Source organism: Hemitrygon akajei, chromosome 12 (assembly GCF_048418815.1).
Source record: "Hemitrygon akajei chromosome 12, sHemAka1.3, whole genome shotgun sequence".
Classification (NCBI taxonomy): domain Eukaryota; kingdom Metazoa; phylum Chordata; class Chondrichthyes; order Myliobatiformes; family Dasyatidae; genus Hemitrygon; species Hemitrygon akajei.
The window spans coordinates 65,681,428-65,705,116 of NC_133135.1; the positions used below are offsets into that span (position 1 = coordinate 65,681,428).

Below are 23,689 nucleotides of genomic sequence, written 5' to 3' on the forward strand. Positions count from 1 at the left end.
TTGCAAAAACTTTCCCTCAGTTTATAACTTTGCAGATGTTACCTTTGCAATTTATCACAGTTTTTCCCTTTCTTTCTCCACTTGCTCGGACTGGCAACACCCCCTTCTCCCCAGCAATTTGTTCACCAATACTTCTTAAAAAATATTACCGTGAATGAACAAAGTTACACAAGATAGAAAATACTGAAATGAAAAATTTCCTTCCATAACTGCCTTAGGCAGAAGGTAGTGATTTATTGAGGAAGGGAATATTACAGTGTAGTTCATAGTAAGTAAAGATAAGGCACCCGACTTTTTGGTGCCTTACACTCTTTTTTTGTTATGAGTAGGTGTTCCTATCAGTAAAAGATGGTGATCTACTTGCCTGAACTAACCAACAGGATGTACACTAATGTGTTTCCTGATCTTTCATCATCTCTTTTTGTATAATGGTTTTTGTTTAACTTGAAGCTGCAAATATTAGTTTTGTAATTCCAGGAATTCCATTGCGCATTGGAGATTCTAAGAAATAGTTCTTTCTGAAGGCATTATGACTGGTGGATAAGACAAAAACATATTCTTTTTTTGTTTGCTAGCTCATGCTTTTATTTTCTAATCCTCTATGCCAACATTCTTGCTCTAAGCAAAGAAACTGACTGAAAAAATATAAAGGTTTTGGCAAAATGACCAAGTATCTCTGTCAGGAACCAGAAATAACATCACATTTGGAGCTGCTTCATTAAAATTACTTCTATTTGAAATTCACAACTAAAGGCCTTTATGACTTTGATTTTTTTCATGCCCTCAGTTTGCTGGACGAATATCACCAGTTATACGAACTACAGAGAAAAAGACTAATTGCCCAGATAGATACTTTAACCCAGGAGAAGGAGTGGTGGACTGAAGCAACCTATAGCCTGGCATTGAAGGTAATTTTGCGCATTGTACTTTATTTGTAACAACCAGGTTGCTTCTCCTCCTCTTCCCTCAAAATACCTATATTTCCATTTTGGCCCTTGAGTCTATTTATCTCTGTAGCTGGATGACTGTAGCTTTGCATGTTCTTAATAATATATTTCATCAACGAATCAAACTACTGTATAAGTGAATTCCATTCCATTTCACATTTCACATTCCATTATATTCATTGGTAATTCTATGTAATGTTACACGTGAAACAATAGAAGTGGACCTCTTGAGCCTTTTCTGCTGATAAATTTGATCATTGCTGATTTGTGAGCTAGCTCCATCTATCTACCTTTCCCCTCCGTTCCCCTTTCTCTGATAAAAGTCTACCTAGACCCCAGAAATGTCTCTAATGTTTTATTTGAAAAGGTCCTGCAAACTTTATTAACTAGTTAGACAAAGCCTTCCACAATTCCACTTTATCAGCATTGTGTTTTTCTCCCTCATTTTCCCGTTTAGCTAATTCCAGCTGAAGATTCTAAAGCTTGCATTAGTTCTAAAAAAATATAGGGTTCTTAATGCTCAAGCCTATTTTACCATTTAATGAAATCATAGTTTCTTTGATCTAACTCCATTTCTTCAGCATACGCAAAATAAACTTAATGTCCTTCTTAGTGTGGTGTGCTCACAGAGTAGTATAACTAACATACAATTGTTTACTTCCTAGCCTAATATTTTAAGTTTAAATAAAACTGCATTATCAGTGAGTCATAGTCTTGTACAGGATGGAGGTGGGCCCTTTGGTTCACCACATCCATGCCAACCTACACTAATCCACCCTGGTTGCATTAGGGCTATATTCTTTGCTACCTTGCATATTCAAATTCCTGTCTAAATATCTCTTAAACACAGTAATTTTATTTTAATCTGACTCCACCACCTCTTCTGGCATTCAAGCATCAACTAATCTCTGCAGGGGATAAAGAAAACTTTCCCTCAGTTTCTTCTTTATACTCCCCTTAAATTTCTACTCTCTTTTCTTTTGATCCTCTTACTGGGGAAAAAGATTCTATCTACCCTATCTTTAATAATTTAACCTTTAAGATTACCTTTAATTTTTGTATGCTTCTTATTATGTTATAAACTTTTACCAGGTCAATCCTCAGCCTCTTTCACTCCAGGAAAAACAAACCCAGGCTATGCAGTTTATCCTCGTAATGAAAATTCTCCAGTCGAGGCAATATTCAGGTGAATCTCCTCTGCAATCTCCCCAGTGCAACTACATCCTTCCTATAGTTTGGTGATCAGAAAGTCACACAATGCTCTAAGTTCAATGTGTCCATTGTTAGTCAAGTTGCAACATAACATTCTGGCCTTGACCCATGTAGACAAACAATCGATGTGCTTTCTCCACCTCCTTATCTACCTGTTTTCAACACCTGTGGACTGAAACCTATAAGTCCTTCTCTTTAGCAATGTTCTTTAGTGCCCTACCATTTCACTATATATTCTACCCCTATATGACACCTTAAAAAGAAACACCCTCCCATTTGCCTGGATTAAATTCCATCTGACAATGTTCCACTCAGCTTTCTATCTGATCTACATTCTGGTGTAGCCTCAGACAACTCTCCCAGCTATCCACACCCCCAAAAACTTCTGTGTCATCCACATACTTACTAATCAAGAAGGCAAGATTCATCATCAAGGACTCACAGCATCTGGGACATGCCTTCTTCTCATTACCACAACTAGGGAAGAAGTACAGGAACCTGAAGACCCCCTTTCAATGTTTATTGTAGCATAGTAATTTTTGTGTCTTGCACTGTACTTCTGCCACAAAACAAAAAAAAATCATGACCTATGCTATTGATAATGAACCTGATTTTGATTCTGATTCTGACAAAAGGCTAGAGGAATTCAGCAAGTCAGGAAGCAACTACGGAAGGGAATAACCAGATTACTTTGGGGTGAGACCCTTCATCAGGAATGGAAAGGGTGCAGAAGCCAGAATAAGGAGGTGGGGAGAGGATGGAGTACAGACTGGCAGGCTATAGGCTACAGGTGAGGGGGTGGGTCGATGGATGAATGGATGGTGTAGGGTGGAAGATGTAAGAAGGTGGAAGAGGTAAAGAACTGAAGAAGTAATTTAATAGTAGAGAACAGTGGACCATAGAAGAAAGGGAAGGAGGAGTGGAACCAGAGTGAGGTGAGGAGAAGAGAAGGGATAAGAGAGGCTAACTAGAATGAGGAATGGAAAAATAGAGGAGGAAAGGTGGAGAAGTTACTAGACATTAGAGAAATTGATGTTCATGCTATTAGATTAGAGGTTCCCCAGATGGAATTTGAAGTGTTGTTCCTCCATTTTGAATTTGGCCTCATTATGGCAGTAGAGTCCGTGGGCACTCATGTCACAATGGGGACGTGAAGTTGAATTGAAATGGGAAGCCATAGGCTACTCCACCTTTGCAGCAGTTAGAGCGAGGATGCTCACAAAGTGGCCAGTCTCAGCGATGTAGAGGAGCATTAGGTTCAACAGAAGACCCTGACAGACTCAGAAGTGAAATGTTGCTTTGCCTGTTTGGGGCCCTGAATTGTGGTGAGGGAGGAGGTGAATGGGTAGGTGTAGCATTTGTCCCACCTGCAGGGATAAATTCCAGGAGGGAGATCAGTGGGGAAGGGTGAGTGGACAAGAGCAGATGCAGAGAGCAATCACTACAGAAAGTGGAGGGTTGGGGATGTGGATGAGGGAAATATGAATTTAGTGGTAGGGTCCTGTGGAGGTGGTGGAAGTTGCAGGTAAGGTCAAGAGGAAAACTACCCCTGTTATGGTGGTGGAAGGATGGGTTGAGGGTAGACGCGTGGGAAATAGAGGAAATATGGGTGAGGATAACATGCATGGTGGTGAAAGGAAACTGTGCTTTTTGGAAACCAAGGCTATCTCAGGTGTTCTAGAATGGAAAGCCTCATCCTGAGAATTATTGCTTGGTTTAATTATCTTCTATAACAGTCCGTAACCTGTGAATTAGTTATTTGAAGATGGATTTCCAAGATTCTTCACTGTTTCTGGATTCAATCCATTTATTAAGTATATTATTTCACCCTTTTAAGCTGGTACTGTTAACCTCAGACTTGTCCATGTTGTTCATAGAGGGTTATGGGTAACCCAAGGGAATTTCTAAAGTAAGTACATGTTCGGCAAAGCATTGTGGGCCGGAGGGCTTGTATTGTGCCGTAGGTTTTCAGTGTTTCTAAGAAATCCATTCCCCCAAAAGTTTAGGTAGCTCTGCCTACCTGAAATTGTGGTGGAATTTAGTGAATCTGCTTGTAGTGCAGTCCATATAAAGACAAAAGTGATCATGTGGTTTTCTATGCCATCATTTAAGTCATTTATCAATGTGGTAAATAGTTAAAAATCCATGTTTGCATATTTGCGGGTCATTCTGTCAAGTTCATTTTCCCTTTTCTCTTTGTCTCCCCACTGAAAATGTTTCCTCACCAGATGACAATCCCAGTTTGAATACCATGAGCTGAAACTACAATGAAGATTCACATAAAGTCTGTATTGGATGTCTGTTGAAAATCCATAGAAACAACAGCACAGAAGTTATCCTGTTCACTGCCTCTTTTATCTCATTGCCAGAATTCAACCAGGTTTATCAGACACGACCTATCCTTACACATCCGTGCTCACTTTCTCTGATTGCCTGAAATTTTTCAAGGTACTCCATCAGTCTGCTTTTAATTATCTCTGTGGACAAGAAATTCATTTGTATAACAGACATACCCTGCCACTCCCATCCTGTGATATTGATCCATGGATATATACAGCAGAGCACAGATGGTAACATGTTGCTACGTCCTGCACCTACTTACATATATTTGGGTTTGGGCTAGAGAAGAGCTCATTACACTGTTAAGGTGAAATGTTGGACCTAGTCTGGGTAAATAGCTTTGAATACAGAACATTACAGGCCCTTTGACAACCTTTTAACCTACTCTAAGATCAATCTAAACCTTCCCTCCTCATAATCTTTCATTTTTCTATCAATCATGTGCTTATCTAAGAGACTCTTAAATGTCCCTAATATGTCTGCCTCAGGCAATGCTTTCCACACCACCACCATTCTGTGTAAACAACTTACCTCTGACATCCTCCTATACTTTCCTCCAATCACTTAAAATGATACCTCCTCTTATCGGCCATTTCCTCCCTGGTTTTTCTTACACTGTGTATGTAGACCCAGATGATGGATCCACTGGGCCACCAGCATGGTCACACCAAGGAGTGGGTGGACAGGGCCTCAGAGTAAGCATAAGCTGTAAGAGAGGGGCTCTGAAAGATGCCTTGGAAGACTTGTTTTGAAAATTGTCACAGACCCCCTCCATTTGTCTGAAGAGCTTTGTATCTAGAAACTAAATGTTCTAATTATTGGTGACTGAGATCTGTGATGTCTGCAGGCAGAATTGCAGCTTGTATACCAGCTGCTATTTCTACAGGGTGAAAGCTTCACTAGTCCACAATCAGGTCAAGAGGTGGTGGAGGTGGCAGATCAGTGCTACATTTCCCAGTCTTGCAAATGGATTCTCTCTGCTCCATGAAAGGGGAATTCATGCACTCTTTGGGTTGAGAGAAGCAGATTATTTGTGAGCATCCAGATTGCATTCTTCCTAAAGGCTCAGATTGAAATAGACTGGATTCATTCAATGTTTCAGCTGGTGTATGTAAATCCAGAGCTTCTCATGAAATGTGCACATAATAACTCACTGAACATATAGATAGTGTGTTACTGCTGTTGTCATGGTCAATGCAGTGCTTTTGGAAAGGTCATAGAACTTGTGAATGCTGGAAACGCCTGTAAGAAAGTTGATCCCCAGGAGACCATTGATTGTTTGAACAGGGCTATAGAGATTTACACAGATATGGGTCGGTTTACACTGACATAGCGCCTCATTTAAATTGCTTTATCGGATGAAGTAGAAAAGGACAACATCCATCTCCTGTTTCCTTTTGTTCCAATTTGAGCTTCAGAGTAATATAGAAAGCATAATTATATCTAAAGATCTTCCCTAATTAAAAGAACTTTGTTCTTGTATAACTTGGGTGCAGAATGTGCGGCAGCACTTGTGACTGTTCCCAGCGCTTTCGTAGTTTGTATTGTCATTAACGTAAATGAAGCATTTCACTATATGTTCTTTATTTTTTATTTTTTTATTAGTTTTTCAAAACATTTTACAAAATTAAAAACCCCAAATCCCAGTGGGGAGCATTAATACAGTGCAAGATTAAGCATACAATAACAATATGCTACAAATGAAGAGAATTTAACAAAAAAAGCACCTAAATTAAAGACAAGTGAGCTTAGTGTCCTCCCCAATCCCCACAACACAAGAAAAAAACAACAACAACTCCAGACCAACCACCACACAGTATAAAGAGTATAAGTCCGGACAGTCAAACTCCCAGACTGTGAATACACTTAGTAACAGAGGATAATAATGCCTACTACCAGAAAAAAAAGGGAGCTGAAAGCAAGGGACCGAAAAGAAGAAGAAAAAAAAGAATTAAAAAAAACCCCCAGTCAAGAGGAAGGTTATGAAAGTACTCGATAAAAGGTCCCCAGACCTTATGGAACTTTAGATCCGAATTAAGAACTGAATAATGAATTTTTTCGAGGTCCAAGCAGGCCATAATGTCGTTAAGCCATTGCGCATGAGTGGGCGGGGCAACATCTCTCCATCTAAGGAGGATCAAGCGTCTAGCCAGGAGAGAGGCAAAGGATAGTATTCGGCATTTGGTCGGACCCAGACATAAATCTGTCTCGCCCCAAAAACCGAACAGAACAATTAAGGGGTTAGGTTCTAGGTGCTGATTCAGAATACCCGATAATGTAGTGAAGACATCTTTCCAGAATTTCTCCAAGCTAGGACAGAACCAGTACATGTGGATGAGAGAGACCACACCCCTCTTGCATTTATCACAGAGTGGACTAATGCCAGGGTAGAATCGAGATAGTTTAGATTTAGACATATGGGCTCTATGAACAATCTTAAACTGTAAGAGGCAATGGCGAGCACAAAGGGAGGTTGAGTTGACCGATTTGAGAACTGAGTCCCAGCTCTCCTCGGATAAGGAGATATTTAAATCCTGCTCCCAGGCCATTTTAATTTTATCCACAGGGGCCCGTCGTAAGGCTGCTAGTTTATCTCGGATAATTGAAATTAAACCTTTACCTAGTGGATTAATGGAAAGAAATAGGTCCATAGCATTTTTCGCAGGCATTTCAGGAAAGTTAGGAATTAAAGGAGCAGTAAAGTGTCGGATTTGGAGATATCTGAAAAAGTGAGCGTTAGGCAGGTTGAACTTAACGGAGAGCTGCTGAAAAGAAGCGAAGCGATTATCAATGAAGAGATCTTCAAAATGTCTAATGCCCTTCCTGTACCAAACATGGAATGCTGAATCGTACGCAGTAGGTAAAAAAAGGTGATTATGTGCGACAGGGCTAGAAACGGAAAACCCCTGGAAACCATAGCATTTCCTGAACTGAGCCCATATACACAAAGTGTGTCTGACCAGAGGATTAGCTATTGATCTGGGCAGACTGCTAGGGAGTGCAGAGCCAAGAAGTGCAAATATAGATAATTCTTTAGTGGAGCTCAACTCCATTGCCACCCAGTTAGGGCACTCGGGTTGACCATGGAAGAAAGACCAGAAGGCAGCACAACGTATATTAGCTGCCCAGTAATATAAGCGAAAGTTAGGTAAAGCCATGTCACCCTCTTTTTTAGATTTTTGGAGGTGGATTTTATTAATTCTAGAGCGCTTATTCTGCCACAGATATGACAAAATAATAGTCTAAGGAATCAAAAAAAGATTTAGGAATAAAAATTGGGATAGATTGAAATAAGTATAAAAATTTGGGGAGAACATACATTTTAACAACATTAATACGACCTACCAAAGACATAGATAGAGGTGACCATTGTACCAGACTCTGTTTTATAGCATATGAAAGATTGACAAAGTTTTCACGAAAGAGATCTTTAAACTTCCTTGTGACTGTAATTCCAAGATAAGTAAATTGATTATGGACTACTTTAAAAGGGAGATCACGAAATATTAGTTCTTGTGCTTCTTTATTAATTGGGAAAAGTTCACTCTTATGTAAGTTGAGTTTATAGCCAGAGATCTGGCTAAACTGGTCAAGAAGTGAAAACATTAGAGGTAAGGATGTAGACGGATTTGAGAGAAAGAGTAATAAGTCATCAGCATAGAGAAAAACTTTATGCTCAACACCCCCTCTCCAGATCCCGGTCAATTCAGGACAATTTCGAAATGCTATCGCCAGAGGTTCTATAGCCAAATCAAAGAGAAAGGGACTTAAGGGGCATCCCTGACGGGTGCCACGTTTGAGATTAAATATTTGGGATTTCTGAAAATTAGTTAGAACAGAAGCAGTAGGACACAGGTACAGCAATTGGATCCAAGAGTTGAAACTTTGGCCGAGGTCAAATTTTTCTAAGATTGCAAAAAGGTAGTTCCACTCTATACGGTCAAATGCTTTCTCCGCATCAAGGGAGATAACACATTCAGGAGTCCCAGTTGGAACTGAGTATAAAATATTAAATAGACGCCGAATGTTAAAAAAAGGGAGACTGTTTTTAATAAAGCCTGTTTGGTCATCAGAGATAATGGAGGGAATAATGGTTTCTAATCTATGAGCCAACACTTTAGCTAAGATCTTTACATCAACATTGAGCAGAGAGATCGGCCTGTACGAGGAACACTCTGTTGGGTCTTTGCCCTTTTTTAAAAGAAGAATAATAGATGCCTCGTTGAAAGAGGGTGGCAATTTGCTGTAATTAAATGAGTCAGATAATACTGAAAGTAACTGAGGAGAAAGAAGTGAAGAGAATGATTTATAAAATTCCACAGGGAACCCATCAGGTCCAGGAGATTTCCCTGAGGACAGTGCAGAAATTGCAAAAGATATTTCTTCTGGTGATATAGGTGCATTGAGTTTGGCTTTGAAATCAGATGAAAGTGAGGGGATATTCAGATTCTGTAAAAATTGATCCACAGAGATATTGTCATTCAGGGATTCAGAGGAATAAAGCCGAGAATAAAATTTTTAAAATGCGTCATTAATTTCTAAATGATCTGATGTAAAGTCTCCGTTCTCCTTCCGGATCTTTGTAATATGTTGTTTGGCTTTGGAACGCCTCAGCTGATTGGCTAGGAATTTACCAGACTTATCCCCATGAATGTAAAAGCGGCTCTTGCTTTTGAGAAGTTGGCGTTCGACAGGTTGAGTGGACAGAAGGTTAAATTTAGTTTGGAGTTCAATGCGCTTCTTGTATAATTCAGGGTTCTTAGTTTGGGCATATATTTGATCCAAATCTTTAATCTGGTTAATGAGGTCTGCTCGATCTGCACAGGATCTTCTATTGAGATTTGCTGTGTAAGAGATTATTTGACCCCTCAGATACGCTTTCATGGCATCCCAGACAATCTGGGATGGCACTTCAGGTGATGTATTAGTGTTAAAATAAAAGGTTATCTGGTCCTTAATAAATTTTACGAAATCATCATCCGATAGTAAAGTTGAATCGAACTGCCAGTGTTTGTTCCTCTGAGGGAGACCAGGAAAGTTCAGAGAGAGGGTAATTGGGGCATGGTCAGAGATCAGTATACTCTGATAGTCACAAGAGTGGGCAAATGAGATAAGTTGGTTATCGAGTAAGAAATAGTCAATTCTAGTGAAGGTATGGTGAACATGTGAGAAAAAAGAATAATCTCTCTCCGTAGGATGGAGGAAACGCCATATATCAGAGATACCAAAATTAGAGAGAAACGATTGAATAGCTAAGGCAGATTTAGTAGGTGATCTGGTAACAGAGGATGATCGGTCCAGTTTAGGATCCAACCAACAGTTGAAGTCACCACCCAATATAAGAGAGTATGAGTTTAAGTCTGGTAGTGAGGAAAAAAACCGTTCAAAAAAATTAACATCATCAAAGATGGGGGCATACAGGTTTGCTAGTGCAACTTTAGTGTTATATAGTTTACCAGAAACAATAATAAAACGGCCATTTGTATCAGATATTTTATTATGGAGTTCAAAAGGAATATTTGAGTTAATAAGAATGGAAACTCCCCTAGCTTTAGTGGCAAAGGATGAATGAAAATGCTGACCCGCCCACTTTGACAGAAGCCGGGAGTTATCAAAACAACGAATATGAGTTTCTTGAAGGAAAGCAATGTCAGCTTTGAGTTGTTTAATATGTGAGAATACCTTCCTCCTTTTAACAGGGTGGTTCAGTCCCTTTACATTCCAGCTCACGAATTTAAGTGCACTAGCCATTATCAATTACTAATGCATAAAAGGCAGCAGGCATATAAAAAATCAAGCAGTACAATAGCAGTCTGGGAGCAGAGATGTAAACATAGATTCGTAAGGTCAAAATATAAACATGTCCTAAGCAATAAAGAGATGTTGGAACTGGAAAATTCACCCCACCCGCACAACCCAAAACTAGACGGCTACCAAAACAAGTAGCTAGCTCTACCAAAAAAATTAACCCAAATACAACTTCCAGATCTGTGTCATTAACAACAGTTCCGTATAAATACTATAGCAAATAATAACTAGTTTATGCACTAGAAAACATAACTACAGATTAGAACACCTTCTGCAGAAATATACAACTTAATACAGAGAAAATAGGAAGAAAACCAAAACTAACCTACCTGCGAAAAATTATAGAAGAATAAAGTAAGAGAAAGGGAAAAAAAAGGTAAGAAGGAAAAAGAAAAAAGAAGGGGAAGAGGAAAATTATAAATTCAAGACGAGTATTTATCAACCATTTACAGAGAAGGGAGAGAAAAATTCAGAGATTAGAAAAAAGGGGTGAAGAAAAGAAAAAGATAAAGTAAATAAATATTTAAAGCAAAGGAAAAATAAATCAGCAGTTGAACTGTGAACCAACAAACAGGGAGGCCTTCACTAAAGACTTCGAACCTCCAAAACAAGTTAGAATTAGTTGTAGAACTCTGTAGGTAAAGTTATACAAGAATAAAGATAGGTTACACACACACCAAATCCCGGGAGAGATTGTCAACAGTCCTTAAAGTTTCAATGAATAATGTCTGAGTGATTCAAGTGAATTCCAAGTCCAGAGAAAGTAATTTTACTACGAGGAGTACTTATCCACCATTTTAGGAGGTCTGATCAGATTCCGAAGATGACTGGATAGCCGGAAGACTTGCCACAAACGCTTCAGCTTCCCTCGCTGATTTGAACCACTTGAATTCCCCGGTATTAAGCTTGATTCATAGATCAGCAGGGTTACGAAGGGAAGGTTTGAAACCACGATCAAAAAGCACTTTCATTGCGCCTTTAAACTCAGCGCGCATCTTTAAGGTCTGGGGTGCAAAATCTTCCACAAAGCGAATGGTTGTATCCTGGAAAGAAAAAGAGCCTCTGCGACATGCCTCCACAATCAGACTGTGTTTTACCTGGTATTGATGGAAACACAAGATTACTGGTCGCGGACAGGAACCCAGAATTCCGGGGGGGAACGTAAACCCTGTGTGCCCGTTCGAGCTCGGGCGGCTTCGGAAGCAAATCTTTCCCGAATAACTCACAGAGAAACTCGGCGAAAAACTTCACGGTTGGTCCCTTTTCAGTCGCCTCTGGTAATCCCAGAATTCTGATGTTGCAGCGTCTGCTACGATTTTCGAGATCCACCATTTTGGAAAGAAGTTTATTAGATTTTTCCTCTAAGCTGGAACAGAGAGTCTCCAAGTATCGAACACGACTTTCTAAATCTTCAGAAGTCGAATCGATGCGAGATAAGTGTTCAGCATGTTTGTCCACTTTATCGTTGATCCGATCCAGTTTGTCTTCTAACTGTTTGAAAGCGGTTTTAAATTCCTTTAAGATTTCGTCTCGGAGCTTTCCCAGCGCAACCAGCGTCTCGTCCGACGGGGTCATAGCTTCATTTCTCCCGGATTTAGAACTCTTGCTAGACATTGTAAGTTAGATATATTCACAGGCAAGTAAGAGATACCGAAATAATTCCTAACTAAGGTTTAAAAAATGGAGACATATAGTGCAAAGGTAGTGACAGTAACGGAACAAAAGTTCGGAGCAGCTAAACAATCGCCATCTTACCGGAAGTCCTCCCACTGTATGTTTTGATGTACATTTGATTAACAAATGAATGTGAATCTGAATTAGAGTATCTCCAATGTCCTCACCAACTTTGTTTAAAATCAGAAGACTTGAAACCATGTGGGCCTGTCGATTTACCATTCTTTAATGCCATTATTTCTCCTTCTTTATTGTAACTTCCATTAACTTTGGCAGTCTCTATTCCATGTTCAGTGCTAGTTTCCTTGGGATTTCTGCCATGTGCTAGTCTTCTTGTAAATACAAAGGCAATTTTCAATGTACATGCTCACTTCAGTGTTTTAACTTACAATATCATCATCATCAGTTTCCATAATTACTCAAGAAAATAAAGAGGAGAGCAGAAAGAGGATTGAGCCTGTTCTGCCATTCATCAAGATAGTGGCTGGTCTACCATCTCAAGTGTATTTTCCTCTATTATTTCTAAATCCCTTGATGCCATTAATATTTAGAAGGATATCAATGTTTTGAATAAACTCCATGACCAAGCTCTGCAGCCCTACAGCAAATTCCATAGTTTCATCACCATGCCAGTAAAATAAATTTCTCTTCATCTCGATCCCTTTTGTGAAACTGTGTGCCTTGTTCTGGACTCCTCAGCTAGGGTAAACATGCTTTCTCTATCCAGTTGGTCAAGCCCTGTGAGAACTTTAACAAGCTTCTCTGAGTCTCTCATTCTCTTAAACACAAGAGAGTACAGAGTGAGTCTACTCTCTGTTATATAGCAACCCTGTCATCTCTGGAAACAGGCTAGTCAATCTTTTCTACACTTTCTCTATGGCACTTATATCTTGATTAATGTGTGGAGATTAAAATGGTACAGAATTTTCCAGGCATGATCTCAAGGCTCATCAAGACATCTTTGCTCTGTACTCAAATTCTCTCTTAATATTGGCCAACGTATTGTTTGATTTTCTACTTGCTTGCTGCATCTGCATCTGTGTGTACAAGGACATCTAGGTCATAATCTGGTCTCTCACCAGTGGGGGAAAAAAGCTCTACTTTTCTGTTTCGTGCACCGTTGATAACTTCACATTTGATTCCACCAGCTTTGTTCCCGTCTATTCACATGGCTGGGCTAGATCACTCGAAGGCTCATTCTCTTCCCTACTTGAAATTGCTCCTGGTTTGTACCATCAGAAGACCTGCAAATGTGACTTTTTATCCCTTCATCCAGTATAATCTTTCAACCAAACTCCAAAAAATGTGCTCATAAGGTATTACATTCACATCCAAGTTAACACATAAGTTGCACCGTATGTTACACTTCGGACTCAAATGGTCAGAAGTGATTTTGTAAATCATAATTTATAGGAATATTGAGGCAAAGTTTGATGACATCTGGCAGTTTAGGCAATTGAAATATTTTGCACAAGAGTGTTTTCAAACTATATAAAGGAAGTAAAAAACTGACTAATTTTATTGTGTTTTACCATAACAAAAAAGTGAATGGTGTAGCAAAATATAACTCAAATAATGTTCCATTCCTGGTTTGAGCATTGATATTTGGCACTGAGTGACATGGAATAAGTTTCATGGATAAACTTTACATGTAGAGTGAAGAAAGTGGGCTAATTGCCTTGGCACCATAAACTGTGTGAAACAGATCTTTCAAAATTTTTATTTTATTGAGATAGGCTCTTCTGGCCCTTCAAAACGCAGTACCCAACAACCCCTATTTTAACCCTTGACTAATCACAGGACAATTTACAGTGACCATCTAACCGGCTAACTGATAACTCTTCGGACTGTGGGAGGAAATCGGGGCACCCGGAGGAAATCCACATGGTCATAGAGAGAAAGTAGAAACTCCTTACAGACAGTGGCAGGAATTAAACCCTGGTCGCTGGTACTGTAAAGCACTGCCCCAAATTGTAAAATATAAAATTCTAATCTGTTAATTCTCATTTGGATTCCAGTTCCTTTGGAGTTGGTATATACAGCAAAGTCTTGGTTAAATCTTTACCCATTTATTTCTTTGCAGGTAACTGAAGAGCACAATCTTAAACTGGTTCATGATCTTGAAGTCAGTGAAAAACTCTGGACTAAAGTTGCACAACATTTTGTTGTAATGCTTGGCACGAAGGTAGATTTTTGATTTCATGAATTACTTATGTGGATTCACAAATTTCTCATCTGTATTATAAAATCGAAAAGAATGAAGAAATGGTACTTATTTTCAGTCAGCATGAAGAGGGCAGAATTGTACTGAACTATACAACTGATCCCTGTGATTTTGATAATCATCATGTGTTTTTTGTCGACTATAACCACTTTGTATTGTTTACAAGACTTGTACTGCAACAATGAAAATTTGAAAAATATTAGACAATCTTAGAATGGTTCAACTTACTTGGAAATTTACATAGCATGATTAATATTGCCTTGGATCACTGCAAATGTTGTGGAGTCATGGAGCTATCTGCAAATCCATTGAATATTTTGTAAAATCAATAAAATAATGGCTTTGGCTAGAAACTGTAGACTTCCTTCAATAGCTATTATCAAAGAATTGTTTGCAATTAATGGCTCCAAATTGTCTGAATATATAAACAAGGGATTCTGCGAATGCTGGAAATCTTGAGCAACAAGCACAAATTGCTGAAGGAACTCTGCAGGTTAGGCAGCATCTATGGAGGGGAATAAGCAGTTGACATTTCAGGCTGAGACCCTTCATCAGAACTAGGATTCATCATGTCTGAACATTTTTTATTTGCAGTTATTTTGTAAATAACACTATTCCTTGCATTTTTGGTTAGATGCTAACTGCATTTCATTTGGCTTTGTATCTGTACTCATCACAATGATAATGAAGTTGAATCCAATCTGATCTAATCAAAATGAATACTTGGTCTAGCCTTTAAAAGCATACAGAACATTCTGACAACCTTGTACCGAAGTGGGGAAAAGTGTAAAGAGTAGTTAATATATTAAATAACTGGGGACTAATGAAGAATAATTATCAGAGAAATTATTAATTGGTCTCAAGGGACAATTCTCCAAGAGGTCTACAATCTTGTCATAGTGTTTGGAGGCTTGCGTAGTATATTGGCTGGAGCCAGGGCCTTGTGCTTTAGCTCTTTGTAGAGTCACCCATGCCAAACAGGTCAGGGTAGAGGCCAAACTTAGAGCATTCCACTGGTCCTCCAGGTTTGGGAGCTAAGTTCAGGGATAGCAACCCTGACTGGTCAAAAAACAATTATTCCAGAAATAGCAATGGAGAATCCTTCTATACAGACAGAGATGGAAGACCTTCACTGCTACCCTAACGCCAGCAGCATAATGGGCAGCAGCAAGTAAGTCAAGAGACAATGATGATTGCCATATGGCATTTTCAAGTCAGTTGCCTTTGTGGAAAAATTAGCTTACTTAATGACATAATTCAATTGACTATTCAGAGAGTCAGAATCTTCAAAATTTGGTTTTGTGTTATGAAGTTTTTATATTGTGGAAAGTGGATTGTATCTTGAAAAGGTCTATAAATGTATGATAATCTTTATATACAACTTGAACCTTTTGGGGTTTTATCTTTATACTGTAAGGATGCAGAAGATCAGGCTAAATTACAGCAAGTTACTGCAGACTGGAGAGACAAAATGAAGAAGTTCACTAAAAATCTGCAAGATGCGGAGAATTCAAGTTTGGAAAAAAGAAAATCGATTCTGTCTGGTTTGCAAAAATGGCACAAATATTTATTAGAGAATAAATCGTAAGTATTGTTGACCACCTGGATCACTTTAGATGAGCTATTGGCACTGAGTCATGTGACACCCAGAATATTTAAAAAAAACTTTAAAAATATCCACCTATTCAATTTTTTAAATTCATCATTTTCTCCCCGTTTGTAGAATCCAATATTATACTTGAGTGCAGGTCAAGTAGCTCCAAATCTGTTGTAGTAAATAAAAGAGAAACTGGATATTTTCTGTACATTTTCCACTCATTTACCATCATTTTACCAATTTAAAAAACCTTGTCCAGTTTACTATGGTGAATCTCTGCCCCTATTTATCATATCACATTTATCCAAATGTAAATCTTAGTAGCTGTTTTGCATTTCTCCATACCGAATACTGCATGCAATGTTGAATCCTATGTAAATTTTCACGCATCACTTGACTTGAATTGAAATTGGTGCAGGGATACAAATGTTATGAAGGTGAACCAATGGTTAAAGAGACTGGAAGTAACTGGTGTGGTGGGGTCTAAAGGACTTAAAAAACAGTAAAAGTGCAGTCAAGGTAGCTTTGATAGTTCTCAACAAATAGAAGATAAAAGAGATCGGTTTTAATAGAAAGAGTTATAGACTATGAACAGCGTATTAGCGAGCACTGGTAAAGGGACGAGTAAAGGCAGAGTAATTAAACCAGGTAAACTACATGAGTAAATTATGAGAGCAGTAAGACAATAGGATAAGGAGAAACAGCTTGCACAAACTCAATATCCCCATATTTGTCCAAGAAGCGTCTCAGAGTAACTGAGTATCAATGGTATTTTGATATTCAGTGGCTACTGAGGTATAGCATCAACATCCTGCTAACCAGAGCTTGGAGAGTTCTCTCATGCAGACTTCTCAGTGGTATTCTCGTCTCCACCATCTGCTTCTCTTCATACAAAGCATGACATGCCATATGCAATCTCCTGCATTAGAATGTCTTCAATTTTCATTCGATCCTAGCGATTCTCATGGTGAAGTTGTTCGATATAAAGGGGTTGCCCAGAGCAATTTGCTGTTTATAGACTCCATTATGCTGTACTTCACACATTGTATGCTCCATCATTAAATAATCTGTATTTTCCTGTTTACTTTTGAGTTTGTTGTCAAAGCAGTTTTTAAATGTGACACATTAACTTGCACAAAGCATAAAACACTTACGTTTATACAGAGACACATATACCCAAGAAGTCTGCAGCCATCAGTTTGTTTAAATTATTGGTTGCTGAATTCACATGTATTTGATCCTGGTCACAAAATCTTTTAAAGCCTGCATTTCTTCCAAATTTGATGAAATCAAAGAAATGATTATCTGGTGGTTTCCCTAGGGAAAAGGACACCCAAATTATAAACATTTCTTCAGATTAGTTTGCCATTAGTAGCATGTTCTCTTACTTGAGAAGTTCAAGTACTATAATAATATAGTTTGTGTTATTGCTACTGTGTATATGTTGTGCTCATTGCTTGGGAGCTGCAATCAAAGTCAGAAATATTCTGCCTTCATTCAAAAGCAAAAAAAGAATATGTGTTATCATATAATATAAACAATCAATAAAGTTATTTGACTGACATAAGAGCTTAAGAATTAGGACCTGGAGTGTGCTAGATACGTCCCAGCATTCAATAAGTTGATGGTTCATTTTTGTCTATTCTGTTTTCCATAATTCTTGGCTGACCGATTGATTCCTGAATACACTGTAAACCTATGTGTCTATCTGTGCAAATAAAATTGTTTTCTGTAACAGTGTGTTGTTGCTATAGAAGGGCACACTAATGACTCTCTAGGAAATTATTGGCAAATGGAATGTACTTTTCAGTCCTGTGAAAAAGCTGAGGAAACCTTTAATAAAAACATATTTTGTTATTATGCCTGAGAGAAGATTCAAGGATTTAAAGTACATTTGATATCAAAGTATATGTAAATTATACAACCTTGAGAATTGTCTGCTTACAGGCAGCCACAAAGCAAGAAACCTGAAAGAACCCAATTTAAAAAAAAACATATCTTGCAAACAATAGAAGCAAGCAACAGCATTCCAAACCAAATTGAGTCCATAGACATGAATCCCTGGAACAGCCGGAGTAGGCCCAAAGGCTTGGTCTTAGTTCATCATATACTGGAGCAAACTGCTGTGAAGCTCGCAGACATGAAGTGTGTAGCAGTGGGAGCAAACTCACAGCCTCAGTGCCGCGGAGACAGGAGTGAACATCATACGAGAGTAAACAAAGACTGTAGATGTCTGGACTGTGTTTCCAGGGGAATTAATGGATGCAGATATGATAGGTCTGTTTGTATGCTTTACTATATAAATGTTATTTAGATATATGCCAATATTTCTGACAATTTATATTGTTTTAGGAGTCATCAAGGAATGAAAAGTATTCCTAAAGACATGTTGCATGCACTTTTAAATGATCTAAAAGACTGGCATGAGGTGAGCAGGTCACTTGAATAATTTGTTGTTTTGTAGTATTTTCTTTGTAATTGGAACTTATAGATATGATCGTTACATAAAATAATAATACATTGAATGAATTCAACTAATGGCCAAAATTACAATAGGTTTTGTCAAAATAGATCATTGATAAAGTGACCAGATTTTCAGATGAGTCCTGTCTAAAATCTCTTCACGGGTTCACTAATCTAAAACGAAGTACCAGAGATCCTGGAAATCAGAAAGCAACAGAAAATGTTGACACTGTTCATCCAGCATTCACAGGCTTTATTTCCTTGACCACAGAAATCACTTGATGCACAGAGAACTAGCATATTCTGTTTTTTATTTCTCTTTCATAATTGTTATACTCCTTTTTATATTTGTTTTAAGCTTTCCTCATTTCAAATAATCTTCTCCCTTTCTGAGAAAGGTCACCTTTTTTTCAGTCCACCAACAGAACATATGAGGATACAAAGAATTGCTAAAACATTAAAAGCTTGAATGGAGTACTGACGGCAGCTTTGATTTTTGACATCTCTGGAACCAAATTTGATCTGAAGTGATTTATTGACTCTGCTTGATGCCTTTTAATATCCTCAGAATGGTATTAAATTGCCTCAGCCCAAACCCCGAGATGCCCGATGAGCAGTGCCAACATTCTCTGTTCCTCTTTCAGATTTCTAGTATCTGCAGAGCTTGTTTTTGATAAATGCACATGCAGAGACTTTAGACAGGATTCTTCTGAAAAGCCAGTCACTTGTTGAGTAACATTCATTTGGTAGCACAAACCTGCGGATAATTTGAATGGAATATATTATCGTTGAGAACAAAAATATACATTATTAGTACTGGCTATAATTTAGTCAGCATTTTGTCATTTTTTTTTACAACTTTAATCAGTGACTTATATTTGCAAACTTACATGTGACAATAGTGCCAGAATATTCATATGTCAGAAAATACTGTATGATATTTATTTAAGCACTGTCTCAACAAATCTTCCATCTCTAAATTAGGTTTTCTTTTCTTCAGCTGATTTCTCAAGACTATGAACGATTTGAAGGGTCGTTGCTCCTAGCTAATCAAGAAGCACTGTCAGAGATAACGCAGCTGCAAAGTGACTGGACTGATCTCAGCCTGGTACTCTTTAGTCGTCACCAGTGGGCTTCTGATGAAAAATTGCCTGAGCAGATAACAGTTGAAGAGTTGAACAACAGTGTTAATGCACTCTCTCAGCGGTGTGAGATCATACTGTCAGGGGAAAATGGTATTTCCAAAATTCTTTTACTTATTCTTTTCCAATTAAAGACTTCTGTTATACAACATCTACAGTTGATGGGCTGTCACTAACTGGTTCATACAAAAAATTTACTTGTCAGTAAATTTTGTGGAAGTTCTATCAAAAGGTTTAAAGCAAGAAATGAATAATCCCAGGTCTCATTCCGAAACATCAACTGTTTATTCATTTCTTTAGATGCTGGCTGACCTGCTGAGTTCCACGAGCATTTCATGTATGTATGTTACTCTGGATTTCCGGCATCAAACAGCATTTCTTGTGTTTATAACAGGTTTCTGTTACAGCTTTCCTCTACCAAAAGTCATAATGCAGAATTCAGTGCATCCGGGGAACATCCTTACCTTTATTAACTATGTGGTCATAAAAAAATGTCTACATTTCATATTTATATCTCACTCGGTCACAAGAGAGCTGCTTTGTGAACACAAGAAGATAAGAATATTGGGGCAGGAATAGGCCTCAATCTTTCAAATGTTTATATCTATCTCCACCTTAAATATATCTAATCGTTGGCCTCCCCTAGCCACAAGGATTGACAACCCTTTGAGAGAACAAATTTTCTCATGCCTCAGTTTTAGATGAATGGTCCCTTACTTTGTATCTGTCCCCTTGCTTGTGAGTCTCTCACTTGTGGTAACATCTCAGTAGTTACTTATCAACCTCTCTTTGTATCTTACATGTTTGAAAAGGGTCACATCTCATTCTTCCAAACTCCACAGAATATAAACCCAATTGGATAGCCTCTCTTGATAGGACAACCCTCTCATCCCAGTATTTAGCCTGATTAATCTCCTTTGGACCACCTCCAATGCTACCAGATCTATTTTTAGGTAAGTGGGCTGAAACCGTGTGAAGTATTCTAGATGGCGTCTCACCAACTCCCAGTAAAACTGTTACAAAAGCTCCCTATTCTTAAACTCCAACACACTTGCAACAAAGTCCAACGTGCCCAAGAAAGTTTGCCATTGTGATTCTGTTACCTCTGTTGGAGGTTGCTGAAAGGAAACCGAAGGTGCATTAGGAAGGTCTGCTATGCAATGGAATTCAGAATTTTAAAGTTTATAATGGAGCCCATTTGTTTAATCTGCTTATGAACCATCACAAATGAATCACAGAATACTTTAGAAATAATGAAAGACTTATCTTTAAGTAGTGCCTTTTGTGCCTCTTTCATAATATCTCAAAGGGATTTCCAGTCTATGAAGTTCCTCTCACATGCAATTATTGATGTAAAGTAAGAAACCTTAGCAAGCTTCCACACTTTAAAAAAATGATATTGATTGAGGAATAGATGTTGTCTGGCACTGCCCCTCACTTTTCTTCAAAATAGTACCATGAAATACTATAAATGCAAGTTATTTTAAAGTTTTCTTTCATCCATGAGATAAAGCTCTTGCCTCTTGATATTTCACTGAAGTGTCATCAAGAAATCTAAACCCAGATCGTTTGAGTTCAAAGACATAAGGCATTTATTGCTGTGTGAATCCTGGAATGGTGAAATAGAATCGGCTTTAGCATTTAGCATGACTTCATTTGGAAAATCATGGATATCCTGAGGTTGTAAACATGAGTTACAAAGAAACCAAAAGAAAAACTATAAATTGTTTATGTTTTTGCTCTATCTATATCTGTATTCTAAATGGAAAGATCTACAATTCTACAACTCATCTATGGTTTCAGCACATCCCAGACCTCGTTATAAGCTGTGATATAAAACTACTGGAAGGTGCAGAGTGCAGGAATAGTAGTAATTAATTTATATATAACAGGGTCCCTCAAGCATCAACGTTTTAAGAAAATCACAAACAAGAGAAAATCTGTAGATGCTGGAAATCCAAGCAACACACACAAAATGCTATTTAAGGGATAGATATGAGCATGAACAGCCTTTCTTTCAATTATGTCATTGTTTCTTTTATATCCACTAGTTTTTTTTAGTGTGTCACACCAGTCAGCCATTCTTGTCTGGCACGTGGTGTCAGGATTGGTCCCCTTTCGGATTAACCGGGTCATGATATGAACGTTCCTGACTCGACCCGTGTTTTTTTTACGAGGCCGAGTGGCTAGCTCGATGTTCAACCCGGCACGGGTGGAAAACGTGCTCGGGGGTGGCCCGACTTGGATTTGAACTCGGGAGCCTTCGCTCCGGAGTCCGGCACTGATGCCATTGCGCCACCAGATGGGACAATGGATGTTTCTTACAATTTCCCCTGAGAAAGTCAGTACTTTCCCTACAACTGAACTGAAGTGGTTGTCTCTGAACTGGGGTTTGATTCCATAACTTAGTGAGGGTGCTAAAACTGAGACAAAGTTGTAACTTGTATTTTGATCTACTGTAAGATTTTGATTGATTAAAATGTAACATGTTGAATACGCTAGGACAGAATAAAGTGCCTGGTGATGCAGTGAATTAGAATACTGCTCTTAATCAGTGAGATGGAGAGTTTCTTTTCCCTAATTGTATACGCACAATGAGCTCACACTGTTACAATCCAGATCACAATAACCAAGAATTATTATGGATTGCTGAAACAATTTTATCTGTGGTTCTTTTAACAGGCACTGCTTGGCATTTAATGAAGTTCCAGGACACGTTTGAATCCTGTCAAACTAAATTTGACTTTGTCAATCTAGAAAATAAAGGTTCGATAGAACATAATTTGCTGAAGCTGTCTGACTTCCTCCCTACACTGATTAGTCAATTGGAAGGGATAATGACACTAGCAGCAACACAGAATGACGGGGAGAAGGAAAGCAATCTCCCAGATATCAGGTATTATTAATTGTACAGTTTTATTACTTGTTTCTCTCCCCGCAGGTACGGTCTGATATGCTCAGTATTTTAAGGATTTTCTATTTTAATTTCAAATGTGCATTTTTATGCTTATTTATTTTCTTATTTCAAGAATGAAGTTAGAAGGCATGTTCACATATTTAAAATATTTAAATCCCAACAAAACCAAATTTTGACAGTTATCATAAGCAAATAAATATTATTTTTAAATAGTTATAATCACAGAATATAACATATAAAATGCTTTTATATTCCAGAATAACATGATGCTGAAATGAATGAAGTTTATATTTGAACCTTAACTCTGGCTTTCTTATGGGTGAACAGCTGGATTCCTCACACATCATAGGAATGCAAAGAGAAAATAAATTAAGGGTTGAAACCACAACTGATATCATAGATTTAAAGATAACAGAGGAATCTCTGGCTAACTAAACATCTCTGGCAATGAGTTTATAAGTTATTCATATAAATTGGAGATTTCTGCATCAAATACAGACATAGTACAACAAAATCATTGACAATGACTAAATATATGATTAACAGTGAAAATGTGGATTTTAGTCAGGAAATTCAAAACAATCAGACCTTCATGTTTTTAAATCTCTGTTTTAACACCCCTTTTCTAAACTGTGTATTCAAACCTTCCTATATTTTGTGTTTCCGCACAATAATCTGATTGTTTAGCATGTCCGGACAGGCACAGATTGTGCTTATTGTAGATACTTAGTCCTTCCGCTAAAGGCTTAGGTGCACATAGAAACATCTTTTCATTATGTTTGGTGACTATTTCTTTCTTCAACATCTATGTAAATATGAGGAAAGTAATAATCCTTTCTAATGGATAGAGTTTTAATTTAACTAATTGACTCACTTAACTGGAAAGAACTGAAATGTAAGAATATTCCAAGTTATAATTTACTTAAAAAACAGGTGTCTGTTTTCATTGTTTTATGTTGGTGGTTGATATTTTGAAATAGTCACAAATCTGCAGGGGAGTTAAATGTCCCCAACTGAACCATTACTTTGGTAAATGTCAGTGTTCCCTGGATTAGCTTTATGGGGAAATTTTTTCTGTGATTTTTCAGTTAGTTGGCAATATTGCTGATTGTCTTGTGTAGCTGCTGACCTTCCACTCAAGATACTTTCTGGTAATTCATATTGTTTGTTGTATCAGTATAGCCTATCTTACTGAATGTCATAAATTTCTTCTCCACTGCCCCAACTCCAGACTGAAATGTGCATTCCTGAAATCAACTGTTACAACACCTTCCTATGCAGATCGCTTGCCTCATACTTCAGGCAACTTCTCTTCCGCACATCACACCTGGGAATGGGCTTTCATCTCGTTACAAAAAAAGCACA

The 23,689-nt window shown here is 38.0% G+C and overlaps 1 protein-coding gene across 1 annotated transcript in view; it reads left to right on the top strand.

The window, feature by feature from the left end:
- axdnd1 (axonemal dynein light chain domain containing 1) overlaps positions 1-23,689 on the top strand; it is a 157,457-nt gene that overhangs the window by 80,671 nt on the left and 53,097 nt on the right. Inside the window, exons 13-18 of the mRNA XM_073063319.1 lie at positions 788-908; positions 14,065-14,166; positions 15,623-15,789; positions 18,155-18,230; positions 19,266-19,500; positions 22,090-22,303. Of these exons, the coding sequence (XP_072919420.1) occupies positions 788-908; positions 14,065-14,166; positions 15,623-15,789; positions 18,155-18,230; positions 19,266-19,500; positions 22,090-22,303 (915 nt within the window). The remainder of the gene's footprint in view (positions 1-787; positions 909-14,064; positions 14,167-15,622; positions 15,790-18,154; positions 18,231-19,265; positions 19,501-22,089; positions 22,304-23,689) is intronic.